The following is a 20,580-nucleotide window of genomic DNA, read 5'->3' on the forward strand; positions in this document are numbered from 1 at the left end:
CAGGCTTCAAACAAAAATGTCCTCAGTTCAAATATTTCAAGTACATACAAATATGCACCACTCTTGATACACATCACCATTGTAGCAACTTTTCTTCCTATCAAGATCGAACCTTAAGCCACTGTGTGACAAGTATATCCCAATAAACAAATGTGCAACTCTTTATTACTTGGTAATCTACGTATGACTTTGGAGAAGCACTTGACTGACTCAAAGGATAAGGACATACATGGGGGATTTTAGCAAAGTAATTCCTCTCACAGTTTAGCAAACTTATTTATTTCTTCATCTAATGCTGAGGATTCCAGTGTGTCCTGTTCATGGTGGTTTTAAGTTGATCAAGACCTGATAACATAGTAACTCTATTCAAGGCCTGCTTCTACATGGAACGCTTGATGTTCTATGGTCAATCACTTCTGGTAAAGTATAGGGAATAATATTCACATGAGTAGTCAGAACTTAGTGGCCACTTACCTCACACTTAATGTGCATGATGCTTTCAAATAGTGCTTATCAAGGTATCAACCTGCCTCAGAAAGTGACACAATTTGGATTGTGTCATACTTGATGACTTAATGAGGTTTTCACCTTAGTCCTGTCCAGTATCTCTGTATCTTAATTTGGTTATAGTGAGATAATTTTATGAAAATAATTTCTGGGGATGATTCCCATATACCCCAACACATCAATGTAAATGACTACATTTTTCTTACTGTTAATATTAACACAATATTGCCAACCCAGTATTTGTTTTTTAGATATATTAAGCCTATCATAGAAATTGAGCTGCAGAAACATAAATCACAACCAATAAGGGAGGGTGAATGGTTTTCATAATTTAATCTCCTATATGCATGCTCTGGCTATGTACCTCGGCAATAACGACTATGCTCTTGCATTTTTGTTCATAATGCTGTTTTTTGCTGTCATTGCAAATATATAATGAATGCACTTAATGGAATATGAATAAGGGCATATAAACAAAAACAATTGCAAGGTATTTGACAGTACATTTGTGGCTAAGATAACATATGGATGGGGTAAAAACTTCCCAGATCAATCAGACATATCAATAGATTTGAAAGACATTCATTGTTTCTAGTCAAAACTCTTCATCTAAATCATTGATTTAGAGTTCTTATGAGGCAAGTGAATACTAATGAATGGTCTACAGTTTAATTAGTATAGAAAATGTTACTCTGTTGCACTGCGAGGACATAGGATAATTAACTAACCCCAGAAGGTTTACATTTATAGAAAGAGATGATTAAGATGGACCAATCATGCTGTGACTTTCACTTTTCTCTAAATGATTTGGGAACATCACTCTTCACATTGTTCCAAGGTATGTGGATGCAAACACTCAAATTAATAAAAGTTTCAGAATGTGTGCTTGGCAGGAGACGTTTTAACTAGCTCACTTTGGTCAAATTGCTAATTGCCGGCTCTCCTGTCACTTACTTGGAACCTGTCTACTTCTCGGCGCACCCGCTTCGCGGGTGCCCCTTCGCCCGTCTTGTGGAGGGGATCTCATCTGACACCTGGGAGGATCACCGAGGAAGAAAAGCGGCATCTGGCGTGTAGTAGCAGCAGGGCTGCGAGCGTGCGGGGACTTCAATTCCCAGAAGTCCCTGCAAGACCGACGGAGAGCTTCCGGTCCGCTCTCCCTGCTGGCCCGCCCCCCGCCCTCCTGAGGCTTCAAAACATCAGTTTGTAGCTAGACGAGTGGGTCACTTTGGTCAAATTGCTAATTGCCGGCTCTCCTGTCACTTACTTGGAACCTGTCTACTTCTCGGCGCACCCGCTTCGCGGGTGCCCCTTCGCCCGTCTTGTGGAGGGGATCTCATCTGACACCTGGGAGGATCACCGAGGAAGAAAAGCGGCATCTGGCGTGTAGTAGCAGCAGGGCTGCGAGCGTGCGGGGACTTCAATTCCCAGAAGTCCCTGCAAGACCGACGGAGAGCTTCCGGTCCGCTCTCCCTGCTGGCCCGCCCCCCGCCCTCCTGAGGCTTCAAAACATCAGTTTGTAGCTAGACGAGTGGGTCACTTTGGTCAAATTGCTAATTGCCGGCTCTCCTGTCACTTACTTGGAACCTGTCTACTTCTCGGCGCACCCGCTTCGCGGGTGCCCCTTCGCCCGTCTTGTGGAGGGGATCTCATCTGACACCTGGGAGGATCACCGAGGAAGAAAAGCGGCATCTGGCGTGTAGTAGCAGCAGGGCTGCGAGCGTGCGGGGACTTCAATTCCCAGAAGTCCCTGCAAGACCGACGGAGAGCTTCCGGTCCGCTCTCCCTGCTGGCCCGCCCCCCGCCCTCCTGAGGCTTCAAAACAATATCCTACTCCCGCAGCGCGGGACGCAGCCCGGACGAAGACCGGACAAAGAGCGGGCCGTTTGTGGCCGTTCGTGGGCGGCTGTGGTCGGGGCGGGCCCCCTCTCTAATTTGAGCCGACTCGAACAGGTCACATACCCAGCTGGTACTGTGAGTACAAGCGCCTTTGCCAACCGGTGGCCTGTTTACATAGCATTTGTCGCCCATATCTTGTGTATAAACATTGCAGTGTGTGCTGGACATTTTTAGTGATATTTATCTTCCTGTTACTATCGGAGGTTCATCTGTTTCCTATTCTGTGAGTTTGTTCGCCTGTTTGTTCATTCCCCAAATCATGACCTCCTTAAGGTCTGGCAGGAAGGTGGCCAGGAACAGCGTAGGGGGTCAAGTTACAGGGACCCTTGACAATTTTATTACTAGAGCTGCTCGTGTTCTTGAACACGAAATTTTGTTAACGGAAAAAAGACTGTCCCTAGAACTTTCTGCCAAAAGATCATCCCTTGGCAATATTATGTTAGCTGTCTCGCCTGAAAACAGCCAACCTCAACTTCCTTCCACTTTGTCTGGTGATACTTTAAATGTACTGCCGGACACCCGTGATCATTGCCCGTTGGTGGATATTCAGGAGATAACTAGCATCCCTGATACCAGTGGTGACCAAACCACTGACAGTACTGATATCCCGCCACCTACCACTGACCAGCAAACTACAGGAACAATGATCCAGGTCCCCAAGCCCAGGCACATCCCGAGTAAAAGGAAACGTATGGGAGCACCCCCTAAGGGGAAACGAGCCAAAATCCCCAAAGTGTCCAATCCTCACAAATCTGCCCCTACCTGTGAAGCTCAAAACCCTGCTACGTCTGCTAGTTTACATTTGGCATCTGGTGGATTGAAGTCCCCGTTCCCTCCCCCCGTTCAATCCAACGCAGACTCTTTTACCTGCGATCTTCTCAAGCCTATAGAGAAGTTATTTAAATCACTACTCCTCCCATTATTAGAGCGAGTTACGCGTCTCGCCTCCTCACTTGAGAAGCTAGAGGGTATGGTATCTGCCAACACGTCCCTGCTAGAAAAGATTGCAGTGTCTTCTATTGACCATGCAACTTCCTCTAACAATGACATTGTAGATAAATCTAGGCTTGCCTCCACTGCCCATACACCCTTGGATGGAGTACTACCTAGTATCCCGACACACACTGTCCAGGCGGTGGACGTTCCATGTCCTCAGGTTAACATTGAGGTCCCGAGAGAAACAGATTGTAATATCAACCTTGAGGCTGCTGTTTCATATCAAAACTTTCCGTCTATCAATCTCCCACCAGAGTCGCAGCCATATACCATTATAATGGTGGATGTACCCCGGCTTCCTCAGACAAAGTCCGAGTGTCATAGCGACCTAAAGAATAAAGTCTCACACTGGCTAAATACCAACAGGCCTTTACCTATTGGACTACGGACCGAAATAATGACCGTCCGTAGGGTATGTTGGTTGGGCAACAGAGTTAAACAGGTGCAGGGAGATTGTGTGATCATAAATTTTCGCGACCCGAGGGTTGTTAGGCATATCTGTTCCTTTCCCAATACCCTGAGAGGGACTGGCATTTCTACAGTGGATTTGTCATATTTTCTTCCACACAAACCCACTGTCACTACACGTGATATGTCCTATGTTTGGGAAAGGGTAAATAGGCCTTCCTACCACCAGATAAGGCCGGATTTCCATCTCCCCCTGTCAAACTTCTACACACCCTTGAGTTCATTAGATGGGGTTGACTGACAGTTACCCCATCTGGTAGATTCGAATAACTTGTGGGAAGTTTGTTTTGGCTCCGTTAACCCAGTGCAAGCAGGGAGTGGGTGTTTCCGGGGGGCTCAAGTTGGCTTGGTAAATATGTTTTCCAGTATCCCGTTTTCCCACCCAACTAGTCCGTCCCTCCCCCCCATTGATCCTTCCATAACTGATAGCGAGACTAGGGGCCCCATTAATATCGATATTACCCCAACTACCAAGGGTCCCGCATCTGCAGTACCATGCACAATGCCACTTAGTTCTATGCCCCTGACCCTGGTTTCGTGGAATGTTGCGGGCCTTGGTACCAGGGTATCCTCTGAAGAATGGGTAGGCTGGGTCGACACCCATGATATCCTGGTTTTCCAGGAGACATGGGCTGTGGACCCGATCTATCTTCCAGGGTATGTGAACTTTTTTAAGGGGGCAATTCGTGGCACAAGGGGCCGCCCGTCTGGTGGGCTCTGTATCTGGGTTAAGCAATCCCTTGGGTATTCACTCAAGGAAATAGCTATTGATAGCCCTGACCTATTAATTATTTCCTTGCAACACGACAATGATCCTGTAGTCCTAATTGTAAACGTCTATAATAGAGGCCTCCCCGGGGGACGTGGCACAAATACCTTTTTATTATTAGATGGGTTTCTGGACACTATTGACACGCATACAAATGTTTTGATTGTGGGTGATCTAAATTGCTGTTTTGAACCGCTGCTCTCTACTCTAGACTCATTAACCTGGGAAGTAGATGCTATTTTAAATATTCCTCCCCTCGATCTCCCTCCTATCAAGAGGTGGACAGAGTCAGCCACACAGTGGATGGGACTATGTATGGAGCGGGGATTCAGGGCCGCCAATGGGAGGACTGCCTCTGACAGGGGTGGAAAGATGACTTTCTCAGATGGCCGACGTTGTAGCAGCAGAATTGATTATGCCCTTGTTAAAATCGAGTTCTGGTTCACTCTAAGTGATATGGCGATATTAGACCGCCCGGAGAGTGACCACAACCCGTTGGTTTTAAGTCTTTTACTTTGCCCAGCCCAGAGAGCCAAACCCTCAGAAATAGTCACTGCGGAAGCCGTTTTAACTAATGATCAACGGCGGGTACGCTGGGACAAAGTTGCAATGGATGCTGAATTATTGTCCAGGATTAGTTCCATGGTATCCGGTGCTCTGGTTGACATTCAGTCTCTTCAGTACACCGAGGATGTGACTGGTAAAGCTACATGCATACATGATCATCTTTTCACTGGCCTTAAATCCCTTTTTTTAAAACCTTGTAAGGCCAAGAAGAAATCCGTCACTCTAAAACCATCGTCCTGGTACAACAAAACTTGCCGAGAATCTTTTAGCAAATTAAAATCTGCCATTGCTAATAAAGAACCAGATAATGTCCGACTGGCCAGGATAAACTATAAAAAGGCTAAGGCCAAGGCCAAACAGGAGTGGGATAATGATCACTGGAACAACCTTTTGGCTGCCAGTAAGCACCGGAACCTAACCCTCTTCTGGCATACTGTTAAGTGGGGTAACTCCCAGAATAGCCAGGTCCCTTCTAATCATGTCCCCCCGGAAGCCTGGGTGACCCATTTTGAATCCCAATTTTCAGATCCCACAGTTGTTGAGGGGCCTGCCCCAGCTATAACGGGGGACCTCTCCCTTCCCATAACCTTAACTTTTGACTGCGCTGAGGTCAAACAGGCTTTAAGTAAGGTTTCAAGTGGCAAGGCGCCGGGCATGGACTGTGTTCCTGCGGATCTCTTCAAATTTGATACAGTGAACTGGGTGCCCTACATCGCACATTTTGCCAATGCCGTAGCCAGAGGGGCAGATATTCCCGATTCTTGGGGGGGGGCTGAGATTCTCCCCATTTTCAAAAAAGGTGATCGTTCATGCCCGGGGAACTACCGCCCAATTAGTCTTATTGACTCGGTCCAGAAAATTATCGCTAGAATGATCTTGGCACGAATCCAGGCTTGGATTGAGCAGGAGGACATCATCTCTCCTCTCCAAGCCGGTTTCAGACCGTGTACTAGTACCATCGACCAGGCATTCAAATTCCAACTGATTGTCTGGAAAACGGTCTATTTGTGTGGCGGTACTTTATATGCTGCCTTTGTAGATCTCCGGTCAGCATTTGACCTAGTCAATAGAACTAAACTTTGGAGCGTATTGGCGGAGCTAGGGCTTCCTCCAGATCTTCTGAATATCATCATTAGGCTCCATGACAATAACTACGCACAAGTCCGCTGGGGAAAACAGGGCCAGGTTACTGGTCGGTTCAGGGTCAATCGGGGTGTCAGGCAGGGGTGCGTCCTTGCTCCCACTTTGTTTTTATTGTTTATCAACAGTGTTGTTAAGTACTACTCCAACACATCGACGGACGCTCCTACGCTTGGAGGTATTAAAATCCCACTCCTCATGTTCGCTGATGACACCCTACTTCTCTCTCAGACCCTATCTGGACTACAGGCGGCACTTAATGTCTTTACGCATTTCTGTTCTGATTTTGACCTGGCGGTCAATGTGTCCAAAACCAAATATATGGTTTTTAATAAAGGGAGAGGCATAAAGGGACATGTTTTTATGGACAAAGCTTTGCTTGAGCGTACACACGTTATGACCTATCTAGGGGTAGTTTTTGAAAATAAGTTGGACTGGAGGCCGCAAATTGATGTTTTATCTCTAAAATTTGCCCAGCTTTCTGGTTGCCTAGTTAAAGAACATAAGCAATCCAAGTCGAGAATGATAGGCCCCCCCATCAAAATCTTTAATGCGAGGATAAACTCTGCGATCCTCTATGGTGCTGAACTCTGGGGCTTTGCAGATCTTTCTCCTTTGGTTAAGGCACAATACAAATTTTTTAGATTACTTACGGGCCTTCCATGTTCTACCCCAGTTAAACCCCTCCTGCTGGACCTTGGCTGTCATTCGTTTGAAGATATTGCGAGGTTTAAGCCACTGGCCTTTTGGAGGCGTTTATGGACAGTCCCTGAGCTGGACCTCTATGCAAAGGCCTTCCTTGATGTGCGCTCTATTCTGGGGGCTGGTAACATTCCTTGGTTCAAACAGACCAAGCAGCTCCTGAATTCCATGGGGTTGGTCAACTTATGGACCGACCCGGTTAACAACCCCTTTCCCTCTAAGAAAGACTTCAAGAGTCTCTACTGGTCTATGGTGCAGCAGAAACATATCAATTCAGTTACTGCAGAGTCCTTGACAGGAAGGTTCCTGGCCCAAAAAAGAACCCCATTCCTCGAAGTATACTGGGATACCATCACCAGACCTTGTGACAGGAAACTTTATCATCAATTTAGGGTAGGCACACTTCAGACTAACTCTTTCACCAAAAAGTGGAAGGGTATGTCTAGTGACTCATGTAAAAGTTGCCCTGACTGTATTGATTCTGTTGGTCATATCTTCTTTGCATGTCCTGCCTATGCTGCACCCCGAGCTAAATGGCTCAAGCCTTTATGTCGAACATTGGGCACTAGACAAGGGTCAGAAGCTCTAGAAATGTTGAGATTTGAGCCTAGTGAATATGTTGCTATTGCTGTTGCTAAGTTCTTGGCCTGGGTTTGGTTTATTAGAAACAAGAGGTATTAAGACATTGGTCCATTTTTAAGCACTTTGTTCATGTTTCTTTTTAAAATCGTGTCTTTTAAAATATGTATTTTTATCTTTTAATGCTTTGTAAATGTCTTTTATGATGAAATGCATCGACAATAAAGACTAATGAAATGAAATGAAAATGAACTAGCTCAAATTAATTGGTTCCACAAAAGAATCATACTAAGCAAACACTGTAGAACACACATATCTATAACCCAAGTTGTGCTAGAGGAATAGACATTTCTTGCACTCCAACTTACAAATTTGTTAGACCTGTGGTGAACCCACAGCTGCCCAATTTCCTTTCCCAATCATGCACTACCATCAAAGACTTACCTTCCTGGAGATAATATCTTCAGACATATCAAGCAAACACTATAGAACACACATAACTATATTCTATGTTGTGTTAGAGCGACAGATATTTCTTGCACCCCAGAGTACTAATTTGTTAGACCTGTGGTGAACTTATAGCTTCCAAATTTCCTTTCCCTGTCATGCACTACCATCAAAAACGTACCTTCCTGGAGATATTATCTTCAGACTGATCAAGCAAACAATAAAACACACATAACCATAACCCATGCTGTGTTAGAGGGATAGACATTTCTTACACCGCAACTTAATAATTTGTCAGACCTGGGGTAAACCTAAGCTACCCAATTTCCTTTTGCAGTCATGCAATACTTTCAAAGACGTACCTTCCTGGAAATATTATCTTCAGACACTTTGAAACAAAATGAGTATAATGACTTTGTTTCCTCCTCATCCCTTCTCTCATCGAGGCTGGAGCCAGGTGATGCACTGCTAGATTTGTGGCTTGTCAGATCTTGAAGCATGGACAGCAAATGCTCACCATGGTTATCATTGGGAATAATCTAAAGAAACGTGAACACCAAACATTAATTTAAATAATCTTCCACAAAGAGAACTACAAATTCAGTAACGGAGTTCAGGTTTAAGTCCGGCAAATGCACCATCACATGAACAGATGTAGCTGACTTCATGCTAGAAACAAACCTTGAGTGTGACGAATCGGTTGAAAGAAGTGCAACCACAGTGATAATTTACTTTTATATAATTCTGTAATGTTTTTCAAATTAATTTTGGGAAATCAGAGTGGAAGGCATTTGTTGCTCCATATAGAAATATTCAGAAACAGAGTTGGGCATTTGTCTTTGCAGATAATGATTTTCATTAATGTTATAACACAAGTTAAATTCAGAACTTTTAACTATTTTTGATTGAGTTGCACAATTTCTTTAAAAATTTGAAGAACTAAAAAGAGAAATGTTAAGTTTTCATGACTGAAAATAGTAATTTCAAACTTTGAAATGAAGCAATATTTACTTTCTATTTTTCACTGGAAAAGGGACATGTATAGTGTGTGATCATTGTTGCTTTTGGGTCTTATGTCTTGTGTCATCCTTATTTGTGTTGTGTGCTGGACCTGTGGGTATCACTAAAAGGGAAGCATGTTGTAATAGTTCAGGGATATTGAATCATTTGGCAACCTGCCATTAGAATTTAGTACCAGGTTTCAAAAGAGAAAATACTCTGAAGTAACACAAAAAGTTAGATGTTTCTTAGGTTAGATTATTAGGTGTATGGAAACAGTTAAATACATTAATCCAATCAGCAAGATTAGCAACTAAACATTGATTCTTTTTTCTTGCATGCCAATATCCATATTATTGAAAAAAATTATTAAATTCTGTTTTCTTGAACTTGTAAGGGTAAAACTCAAAAGTCTTGACTGTCTCAACTACAGAAATAAATATGACCGATAACAAAGGGATTGAGTATATTGAATCCCTAACCATCAATCCTCACATGCGTCGCAGTTGACAGGTAGGGTGAGGTCAGACTTTTTTGCTTCAGATAATTTAAGAAAGTATTTCCATATGTTACTTAGCCACAGTGGACCATATTGGCATTAGTGTGGCCAGTGCTTGTTCATGCCAATGGTACTTAACTAAGCCTTCTGAGCTGCCTTTCAAATTCACTTTGAAGAATTAAGAAACTGGTTCAAAATCAGACACTGAAACAGTCATGACAGCTTAGGTGAAAAAGCCTGCAATTACTTCCAGTGAAGAAACTTATTCAATTCAAAATCACCTGCACTACAATTTCGGACCAGCACTGCTTATGTTTGGTTATAAGATCCAGCCTACATTCAACTACTGCCTCCTTTCATTGGATTCATCATTTTTGCCTTTTATATTTGTGCTCCATAACAACTTCATGCAGTTAAAAAGCAAAATGAGGACATAGTCCAATACCCACAGCCAGTGCAATTCTGCTGTTTAGGCTAGGTAACATGGAACCTGCAGTGACCATATGCTTGACAAAACACAAATTACAAACACAAAATTACGACAGGTACAACAAATGCATTTCTACAGTGATCTACATGTGGGAATTGGTTTTATAGGTCGAGAGATGCTTTTTTCAGTCCTTTCTCCATAGATAAACAAGCACTAATTAAATTCTAAGGCTGTGGAGTCATCATTGAAATACCCGAGAGGAGAAAGATCACTCAAAAAATTGTAATAGGAATGGTCCAATTATTACCCCAATACTAATCTTCAAAGGTACAATACAATTTTTTTTTCTTTTAATATAATGCAGACTAGAGATGGAAGACAACTGAGGAATTTAATATAATGGATTGATTTAATCCAAACAACTCTAAAAATGCAATTTATAGTTACCATAAGTTTTAAACACAGAACTTTAGATATGTAGGTGAAAGGATATAATGGAAATGGAGATACCATTCTGGTGAGTGTTCACGTGAAAAAGACTCTGTACATTTTTACTAGAAAAGATATAGCAATCATGAAAGTAAACAATATTAAGAAGACATAATTAATTCCAAATGGGTGTTTCTTTCAAACTGATGTTGCTGCTTCTGACAAGAGTTGAGTTGATCTCTGGTTCATTTTAGTTTTCATGAATACAAATCTGATATTTTATAGTCTTAGAATAGCACAACTTCTTTGACCTAGGGGGCAGCCTGAAATTCTTGTACTATTTTACTAGCTGTATTTATTGGCATCTTAAAACACTTTTTTATAACACAACTGATTCTAAAAATGTACATGATGAAAGAATTTGTCTCATTCATTTCCTTCCTGTCCGCCTTCAGTCAGCTGATCTAAATTGGCACCTGTATGTCTTCAGCATACTTTATGGCATTATCCGTGTTTTTTTCTGGCCTAGCTTCTCTTTAAACTCTACATTTCAGATCGGATTTTGCACTGTCAACTTACATTGAAAGTGTATAGGAATGAAACACCAAACCACCAGAGACTAAAAAACAGTCCTATTCCAGAACAATAATTCCTTATGTATTTAAATGACACTCCAATTCATTTGAGGCTAGGCAATAGTCCTAATCATCGCAACCACATAGAAATATCTATTTGTGAATCAATGAACCCACTTGTGCCTGAATTGATCTGAAATGGAACTGTGGGCAACCAGAACAAAAACTTGGAATATGATCACATTTCACTGACCCTAACACCTAGAAAACACCTTAGTATTGGCCTTCAAACTGAAAAATCTCGGCATCTTGTGTGAGTTCATCCTATGCATCTCCTAGTATTGATATTGTCAAAAACACCATGATGTCACTCATGACAATTAGTAAAGTTGTCTCACTACTGCTTTCAAGTTATTGAACAGAACTTACAAGCATGATTGTTCTGTGCTGAGGAATATGGGCCTAATTTAGAGTTCGGTGGACAGAGTTCTCGATCACAAATGTGACATAGTAGTCGGTCTGCCAAACCTTCAGTTTACCTGCTATATTTAAAATAAAATGGATACTGTCAGGTTTCCGACAGCGGTACCCACACTGGCTGTGCCATTGGAAAACGTAATCTTATGACTGAATGGTGTAGAGGGTAAGGGCACTGGACCACCCACCCTCTGTAAAAGCCAGGTATAACCTCAGGTCATGAACTGAAAAAAAATAATGACACCCGTACCTTAGGTGTAATCTCTCCGGGTGTGGGAGCCACTAGTTGTTTTTTTTCTCACAAACTGCCACTTTTCTGGTAGATGAACTGGAGCCACATCACGCTGGTAGCTGTCAGCCCAGAAGCTGGAAACATTACTACATCTTGCCTTCCAAGGAATCCAGCAATATATCTTAACAGGTGAGTTATATCGTATATCAGCATGCTGGCAAGAATCAAATGTTATGAAGGAAGCTATCTAAGCAGTTCAACTATAAATCAAGCTGTTCCTCGTGTGATGGAATAGCTGTGTCAGATCTGTCGACCTGGAGGTCACCTTACCAAACAGAGAGATAAGAGGGGAATCTATACACAATGGATTGCTTAGGATTCAGAATGCTAGTACAGGCAGTTAAACTTTGGGTTGCAGAGACAGGACCTGCCCAACAAATCTGGTGCAGGCCCCTGTTCCTTCACGGTTGAACGCAGGTGTGAGTATATTGGTGTTACATACTCCAGCTTTTGGTGCTGGAGTAACCATTCACTAAATCTTTTCCTGTTGTTCAACAAGAGAGGAGAGGAGGACCTACTCATGAACAATGCCTCCAATTACCTGCATTTCCTCCTATGTTTTCTATACTTTAGTGGAAAATGAAATGATGCCTGATCCCTGTCACACTGTTTTCCGGCAAATTAATTTAATCCCTTTGGAAAAAGTGTTCGATTGACTTGAATGTGAAGGCATAAATAACTAAGTGTTTTCCTTTCACTGTATCAACAAATGTTGTGATTATCAGTACCCTTTTTGAACTTTGAATATAAACTTACTTTTTTACATATACACCCGTTCGTTTTCCTTTTTTCCTTCTGTTTCATCTGACTTATGCTAAAATGTGGTGATTCATCTACATCACTCTGATTTCCAATTTGAAAATTAAGTAACTTAAATAATAAGAAGAAGTAATCATAATTAAATCTATAGGTATATAATTAACCTATTTTCAATTCATTTTTTGAAATTATAAAAATTAAAACATCGAAAAAATCCCTTGAAGGCACCTTTTTACTTTACTGATCCCTGGAGGAAGCAGGCTAGATTTATTTGATCCTGCAATATATATGTAGAGTATGTTCCGGGCTGCTGGCACACTCACTTGATATCTTTCTCTCCCTACATACTACACCCAATTGGAGAGATACATGCGCCTTAGTAGGCCGGACCTGCATTAGTGCATGTCCACGGAAGGAATAGGACTCTACTACCCATTTCACATGGTGCAATAGTTCATTAGATCCTCCATTGTGAGAAAAGAGTGAGACACAGCAGCAAGGTGCAACAGAGTCTCTAGGTCAGGTGAAATGGCACTCAGCTCCTAGGCACTGACATTCATTACCATGACATAGAGAAACAGATTTGGCTTAAAAAAGCATGTCAAGTAATAAAAGAAAATGGCTACCTAACTGGGCATATTCATCCTCTCCTAAGCTACTCAAACTGCTTGCCCAGTCTTAGTCAAGATGATCTAGGTGATGGTGGTGGTATTGGTGATGGTGGTGGTATTGGTATTGGTGGTGGTGTTGGTATTGGTGCTGGTATTGATATTGGTTGTGGTGGTATTGGTATTGTGGTGGTGGTGGTATTGGTGGTATTGGTGGTGGTGGTATTGGTGGTGGTATTGGTGGTGGTATTGGTGATGGTGGTGGTATTTATGATGGTGGTGGTATTGGTATTGGTGGTGTTGGTGTTGGTATTGGTATTGGAATTGGTGGTGCTGGTATTGGTATTGTGGTGGTGGTAGTGGTATTGGTGGTATTGGTGTTGGGGGTATTGGTGGTGTATTGGTGGTGGTGGTGGTATTGGTGGTGGTGGTGGTATTGGTGGTGGTGGTACTGGTTGTGGGAGTATTGGTGGTGGTGGTGGTATTGGTGGTGGTATTGGTATTTGTGGTGGTATTGATGGTGGTGGTATAGGTATTGGTGGTGGTGGTATTGGTATTGGTGGTATTGGTATTGGTGGTGGTATTGGTGGTGGTGGTATCAGTGGTGGTATTGGTGGTGGTGGTATTGGTGGTGGTGGTATTGGTGGTGGTGGTGTAGGTGGTGGTGGTATTAGTGGTGGTGGTGGTGTTAGTGGTGGTATTGGTAGTAGTGGTATTGGTGGTGGTGTTGGTGATATTGGTGTTGGTGGTGGTACTGGTGGTGGGATTAGTGGTGATATTGGTTGTGGGGTGGTATTAGTGGTGGTATTGGTGGCGGTATTGGTGGTGGTAGTATTTTTATTTGTGGTATTGACGGTGGTATTGGTGGTGGTGGTATTGGTTGTGGTGGTATTGGTGGTGATGGTGGTGGTGGTATCAGTGGTGGTGGTATTGGTGGTGGTGGTATTGGTGGTGATTGTACTGGTGATGGTATTGGTGGTGTTAATGGTGGTTGCAGTATTGGTGGTGGTTGTATTGGTGGTGGTAGAGGTATTGGTGGTGTTGGTGGTGGTGCTATTGGTGGTGGTATTGGTGGTGGTGGTAGTTTGGTGGTGGTGGTATTGGTGGTAAGCACATATGAGCGTGACAGTGTTGGCTGTTGTTTAATTGAATTATACAGAGAATTGGAATGAAAACGAATTGGAATCTTCAATCTCTTGTCTATCTTACAACCATGAGCCTGTCTAATTGACTGACTTTTTACAATTTAATTGGTGGTGCTCTGGACATCTGAAATATATATTTTGTGATATTGGTGGTGCTGGTGGTGGTATTGGTGGTGGTGGGGGGCCTGGTGGTATTGATGGTAGTGGTGGTATTGGTGGTGTTGGTAATGGTGGTAGAGGTATTGGTGGTGTTGGTGGTGGTGGTGTTGGAGGTGGTGCTATTCGTGGTGGTATTTGTGGTGGTGGTATTGGTATAGGTGGTGGTGGTGGTATTGGTGGTAAGCACATATGAGTGTGAGAACTGCTGGCACATACATAATTTTCAGGATAAAAAATGTAACACATCCACAGTAAATTGTGCTCAATGGAACATAAAGCACTATGCCCCCCTAATAGTGCAGAGTAAATCAGAGAACATTCCCCTTAAATACAAAAAAAGGCTTCACAGCATTGAAAAAGTCATCAGAAATGACAAAACACGTGTTGGCTGTTGTTTAAATTGAATTATACAGTGAATTGGAATGAAAACTAATTGGAATCTTCAATCTCTTGTCTATCTAACAACCATGGACCTGTCTAATTGACTGACTTTTTACAATCTAATTGGTGGTGCTCTGGACCTCTGAAATATATATTTTGTGGTATTGGTGGTGGTGGTGGTGGTATTGGTGGTGGTGGTGGTATTGGTGGTGGTGAAGGTGGTGGTATTGGTGGTGGTGGTGGTAGAGGTGGTGGTATAGGTGGTGCTATTGGTGGTTTTTGTGGTATTAGTGGCGGTACTGGTGGTGGTGGTGGTAGTGTTGTTGTTAATAAAACAGGTTTTTGAAAACAACCCATCAGGTGGCTTTAGTACATATGACATGTAACACAGATGTGCTGTTGTCAGCTTCAGCACATTAGCACAAGATTATGTGCTACCTGGTATTCACATGACTTAATTTCTAAATCTATTTTACTTGAGGGGGGCGGGGGTTGAAACAGACTCAAGATAATGCCGGGTTAAAGTGATTGAAAGCAGGAGCCTGTGTTATGGGGCGGCCGTGCTGCTTAAAAAACCCACAAGCGGTTTCAGCTGAAGCAGCGCGTGTCCAGCCTGCAGTAAGAGAAAAGAAATAAAGTAAATGGTATTTTTTAACAAATAGTACTTATCACCTAAATATATTTCTGCTTATAATGTATTTATTTCTCTACTATGAATTGTTACATGTTGAATGCTATTATCATTATTGTTCCTGAGATGAATTTTTACAAAAAAGTTAATAAAAAATTACAAAACAAACAAAAATAAAGTAAATAGTGCTTACAGACTAAATATGTGGGCATTTGGGGCACGCAAGAAATATAAGTGAGCTGCCAATTTTTTGCTGATGTAATGGAAATTTCTGCTGGAGGTTAAGGTACATGCAGCGCACTCTTTTTTTTTAAACCAAACGTAATTGACAAGAATTATAACTTTCTCCCAAAAAAGTAGAAACTGACCATCGAATGTCGAGATAGGTGGTAACAATCCGAGCAAAGTGCCCTGTGAGAAAAAGCATCACTAGTTGTTAGTTTAAGCATATTACGACAACCCAACACACTCCTATCGTATCTCATAGAGTGGGATTTATTTATTTCTGTATGTTGAAATAAAAACTATTACGTCCATTTATTTATTAAATAAAAACGATTACATCTCTGTTGGTGTTTTTCTCTATATTCACTATAGAAATAATATAGATGATCCTTCTGTAAAACAGATTTCAGCACCACAATGAAGTCGATCAACAACAAAAATTGTATCAATTTCTGAGGACCCCCAAGGTGATATAAATCACTTCTGGCAGAAAATGAAAATGTCTGTGGGTGGGGTGAAAGTGTGTGGTGTGGGTTTGGGGTGTCAGAGGTGAATTTTAATTTTGACATACCAAGGGCATTAAAAATAAAATCCGGAAACGCAAAAGGGAGCAGAAGTTTACATGCAACAGAAGCGGGGGCTCCTTTGCTCAGAGACGGGCTGTGCCGTGTGAAGGGGCACCCACCGACTCACAGAACAGCTCTCATTTTGGATAGGTTTTTGTTTCCACGCCTCATATTCCTGCCTAAAGCTCTGTGCAAAAAGAACTGTTGATGGACAGAATGCATAACAATGTCATACATTCACCCCAGTACAGAGATCTGGGCCTAAATCCATCGTTTTTTTGCTCACCATGCCATTCCAGTTTGGACCCAGCTATATGCAAATCAGTCTTGACCCTGTGCCCCATGGGAACAGTCCAGCCCGAACTGCCAGGCCAGGTCCTCCCTGGACTGGAAACAAGCATCCTAGGACCGGTTTCGGGGTTTCACCCCTCTTCAGCCAGGATAGCTTGATTCCAGTGGCATGGAGAGCACGTGACTCATGTCTGAGCATACCTGTCCCACTCAGGGTACAAATGCAAAAAGAACTCTGTGTCAAACATTGCTCTGCCATTTGGGAAGCTGTGCCCGAAGACGATACTCTGTCCTCTCCGCACACTCTTCCTCCCCTTGACAAGATGTAGCGCCCCACAAATTACACCATGTTGCCGAGTTGCGGCTTCCCCGGCACTCTGAGGAGCGGAGAGAAGGAACACCTCACTCGGAGCATCCTGCCTTCACATTCCTTTCCTTTCTGCGCTAAATACATTTAAACAAATTAATATTTGCAATGCCATAGGTCTCACATTTAAATGTAAGACCTATGGCATTGCAAACAAACGCCCGTAATTGTCCCTGGTTCAAAAGTGAAAGCGGGCATGGCCCGCTGAATGTAAGCGAAGCACGTCATCTGCTAATGTAGGAGAAGCTCAATAAAGAAAAGAAAGTACACATAGCATGTAACAACCAAATAAAGGGGCCAGTAGCCGTGGGAGGATACAAATGACAACATGGCCGTACTAAGGAGGGACTTACAAGCCTATTAAGGAATCAAATGCCTTCTCCTCCATACTCTACCTACAACAGATCGCCAGAGCAGCGATTGCGCGCTGGCTCAGGCTCGACCTAAAAATGAAGCATCAGGAGCTGGAACTGGGCCTTCTCTGGCAGCTATGGTAAGTAAAACAAAATTCTTTTAAATGTATGCTGTGTTCTTGCCAGTGGAAGTGTGTTTATGTGAGAGATTGTGGGTGTGAGTGAGTGTGGTTCTCTATGTGTGATATGTTTGGGTGGTGTGTGTGCGTACGTGGAAGTGAGTGACAGGTATTGAGAATGACTGAGATTGAGGGGCAGATTTATCAATACTTTGTGCTGTGCAAAGTCACACGAATTTACGCAATGTGGTGCAAAGACTTGATAAATGATTTAATAGTGCAAAACATTTTTTACAATGGAAAGTAGCCTTAAAATAGCGCAAAGCATGCTTTGTGCTGTCTTGCGCTACTTTTCATCATGGGGCATGCATGGGTGTTGTATGGGCATTCCCACACTACAACTCATGCTTTTTGATGCAAATACCTATCTAATAAAAATGTTAGGCAGAGCTTTGCGCCAAAAATAGCACCTTCTTGAGGCAAGAGTTAAGTTGTAGAAATGTTCTAATTTTTACTAACTTTTTACACCTTGCTTGTTTTAAAGGTTGTCCAGGCATAGTATTCTGTACTGAAAGGCTAACCATCAAGTACAAAATGTATGCCAGACATGATGCACACACCTTTGCACAATGGGCCAAAGAAATGTGTGTGTGTGGTTGTTGTAACTGCGCCTGGCTTTGACGTTTGGGTGGTTCCTGTCTCCCATCAATAAAGCATAATGGAAGAAAGTTAAGGCTGTGACTAGGATTATTTATGACAGTGGTGAAAAGCAGCCTGTTTGCGCACCAGGGTTGGGGAAGAGAGCAGCTGTGCCATATCTTAGTAAATTTGGCCCTGCAATGCTCTCTTCCCCAGGCGCAATGCAGCATAGAACATTTGGTTGCTGGCTGCACTGTGTGACACCATTTTGTAGTAAATGTTCCCATAAGTGTCTGTGAGTGTGAGTGAGTCAGTGGTTGAGCGAAAGAGTGTCTGCAAAAAAGTGAGACTATGTGGCTGAGAATCAATGCATATGAGGGAGAGCTAGAGAGTGTGAGGGTGTGTGATCAAGGTGAGTAAGAGTGTGAGGCAGTGAGTGAGCATAACTGTGTAAGGGAGTGTGATCAAGGTGAGTAAGAGTGTGTGGCAGTGAGTGAGCATAACTCTGAGTGAGAGTAAATGAGTGCAAGTGAGTGAGAATAAGTACTTGTGAGCATACATGAGAATGTGGAGTTATGCTTGAGAGTGTACCCTTGACTCTGGCTTACTGTTGGTGAATCTTGTCTTATAGAGGCACCCATGGCAAAATTCTGGCACAGGCGTACTGGAGGCAGTTCTTCACATCACAAGTACCAGAGACAAAATGCTAGCAAACTAGGGCACACTAGAGTTATACTTAGTATATGGTAACATCCATGACAAAATCCTGGTGCTGACATACTGGAGGAAATTCTAGCAGTGGAATATAGTCTTATAGCCCGCCATAGCGGGCTATACCGGCTATTAAAGACCTGCTCCAGTGTTAAAAGTCTGAGCCGATGGTGAGGGCCTTTAACAAGGGAGCGGAACTTTAATAGCCGGTATAGCCCAGCTACGAAGGGCTATAAGGCTATTAGAACATTCTGCCACTAGAGGGCAGAATGTTCTAACAAATAAAACAAAGGCCTCTCGAGCCCGAGGGGATTTAAAATCCCTCGGGCTCCAGAGGCCTTTGTTTAAAAAACATTGGAATGTTGCTCTACAGGCCTTTACAGGCCCGTAGAAGCACGGAGCACTCCATTGTATTGTTGGAATTTTTGCATGTGACACCTTTCATTCAGACCAGGGTACCGCTTTCGCCTCTATGGCGTACAAGGATGCCATGAGGTCTTTGGGGGTGCAGGTCTAATTTTAGTCTCCGTACAAGTCTGAGGACAACTCAGTTGTGGAGCAGATGAATCGTGATTTAAAGCAATCCTTGACAGCTAGAGTCTTAGGTATTGGCAGGAACCGGTTTGCCGATTTGTGTAACGTACAACGTGCACTTAATAATCTCCCTAGAAGATCTCTGGGTGGGTGGACCCCATACGAAATGCTCTTTGGCATGCAAAATGTTTGTGCCAGACCTTGATGGTTTAGACATGGCGCCGGCTGCCGCATCCTTTGACGTAGATTATCATTCTGCTATATTAGAGAACCTACAATAGACCCGAGATAGTCTTGCAAAGGAACATTTACCCTCTGCCGCTAATGCAGTACTGCAGATTCTGGTCCGAGAGAATGTGGAGAACAAAAAAGAGTTTGGCCCCTTTTATCGTGCATCTGTCCCAGTGCTGGGCATGAAGGGAACTCGTACAGTCATTTTACCACCACTTCCTGGCCACAAAGAAAACAGATACATCTCAGTGGACAATGCCAAGCTACAACGTGTGGCCGATCCTGAATAGTATAACACGAGCGGCTTCTTGTCCAGCAATATCCAGAAATCCGATATTGGGCGCTTCTGACAATTCGCAGCGTGGCACTGCCATAGAGATGGACTCTGTTACTAATCCCTCACTAAACCCCCCTACTTCCAGTCCTAATGAAGAAACTGAACATGCTTATCCCACTACCGAGTCATTGCCTGGTTTGATACCCTTAACCACTCACGTTTTTCTTTTGACTCGACCTCCACATCATCATTAGCCCCTACCAAATTCTCTATTTTTGTCACCTGGTTTAAATAGACTTATTTGGTTCCTCCTTGGACATACATCTGGTTGGTGCTCATCGCCATTTTTCTGTTCATGTCAATTGGATTTGTGACATTTTTTTCCTTCTAATTAATGGTCACTACTTAACTGAACGCTCTGCTGTAAAACTGGTGTAAAACTGGGGAGTCTCCTGCCAAGAAAAGGTAGAGAATAGTGCATTTTAAAGCACAGTTTGACCTAAATTGGGTTTGCACTGAAAAAACACTCATTGAATATCATCTTATTTCATGGTATGCCAGGCCATCTTAACCTGATGCTCCTAAAGAGATAACCTAATGTTTTCCAAAATGTGCTAGGGGTGCTCCATATGTGAAAAATAATCTACATTGTTCCAGGTTCAGTATACTGGCATAGGTGCAACCTATATTCCATAGGTGCCTTTTTAGTCCCAGCATTATATACAATATTAGAACATTGGAATGTGGAGCACTCCATTGAATACAATGGAGTGCTCCGTGCTTCTACGGACCTCGGTGTGTAGTGGTGT

At 42.9% G+C, this 20,580-nt stretch overlaps 1 protein-coding gene across 1 annotated transcript in view; it reads right to left on the reverse strand.

The window, feature by feature from the left end:
* Positions 1–20,580, reverse strand: part of KNDC1 (kinase non-catalytic C-lobe domain containing 1) — a 575,645-nt gene that overhangs the window by 145,984 nt on the left and 409,081 nt on the right. The window contains exon 23 of the mRNA XM_085606188.1: positions 8,437–8,613. Within this exon, the coding sequence (XP_085462314.1) occupies positions 8,437–8,613 (177 nt within the window). The remainder of the gene's footprint in view (positions 1–8,436; positions 8,614–20,580) is intronic.

This window comes from Triturus cristatus, chromosome 1_2 (genome assembly GCF_964204655.1).
Source record: "Triturus cristatus chromosome 1_2, aTriCri1.1, whole genome shotgun sequence".
In the NCBI taxonomy this organism is placed as follows: domain Eukaryota; kingdom Metazoa; phylum Chordata; class Amphibia; order Caudata; family Salamandridae; genus Triturus; species Triturus cristatus.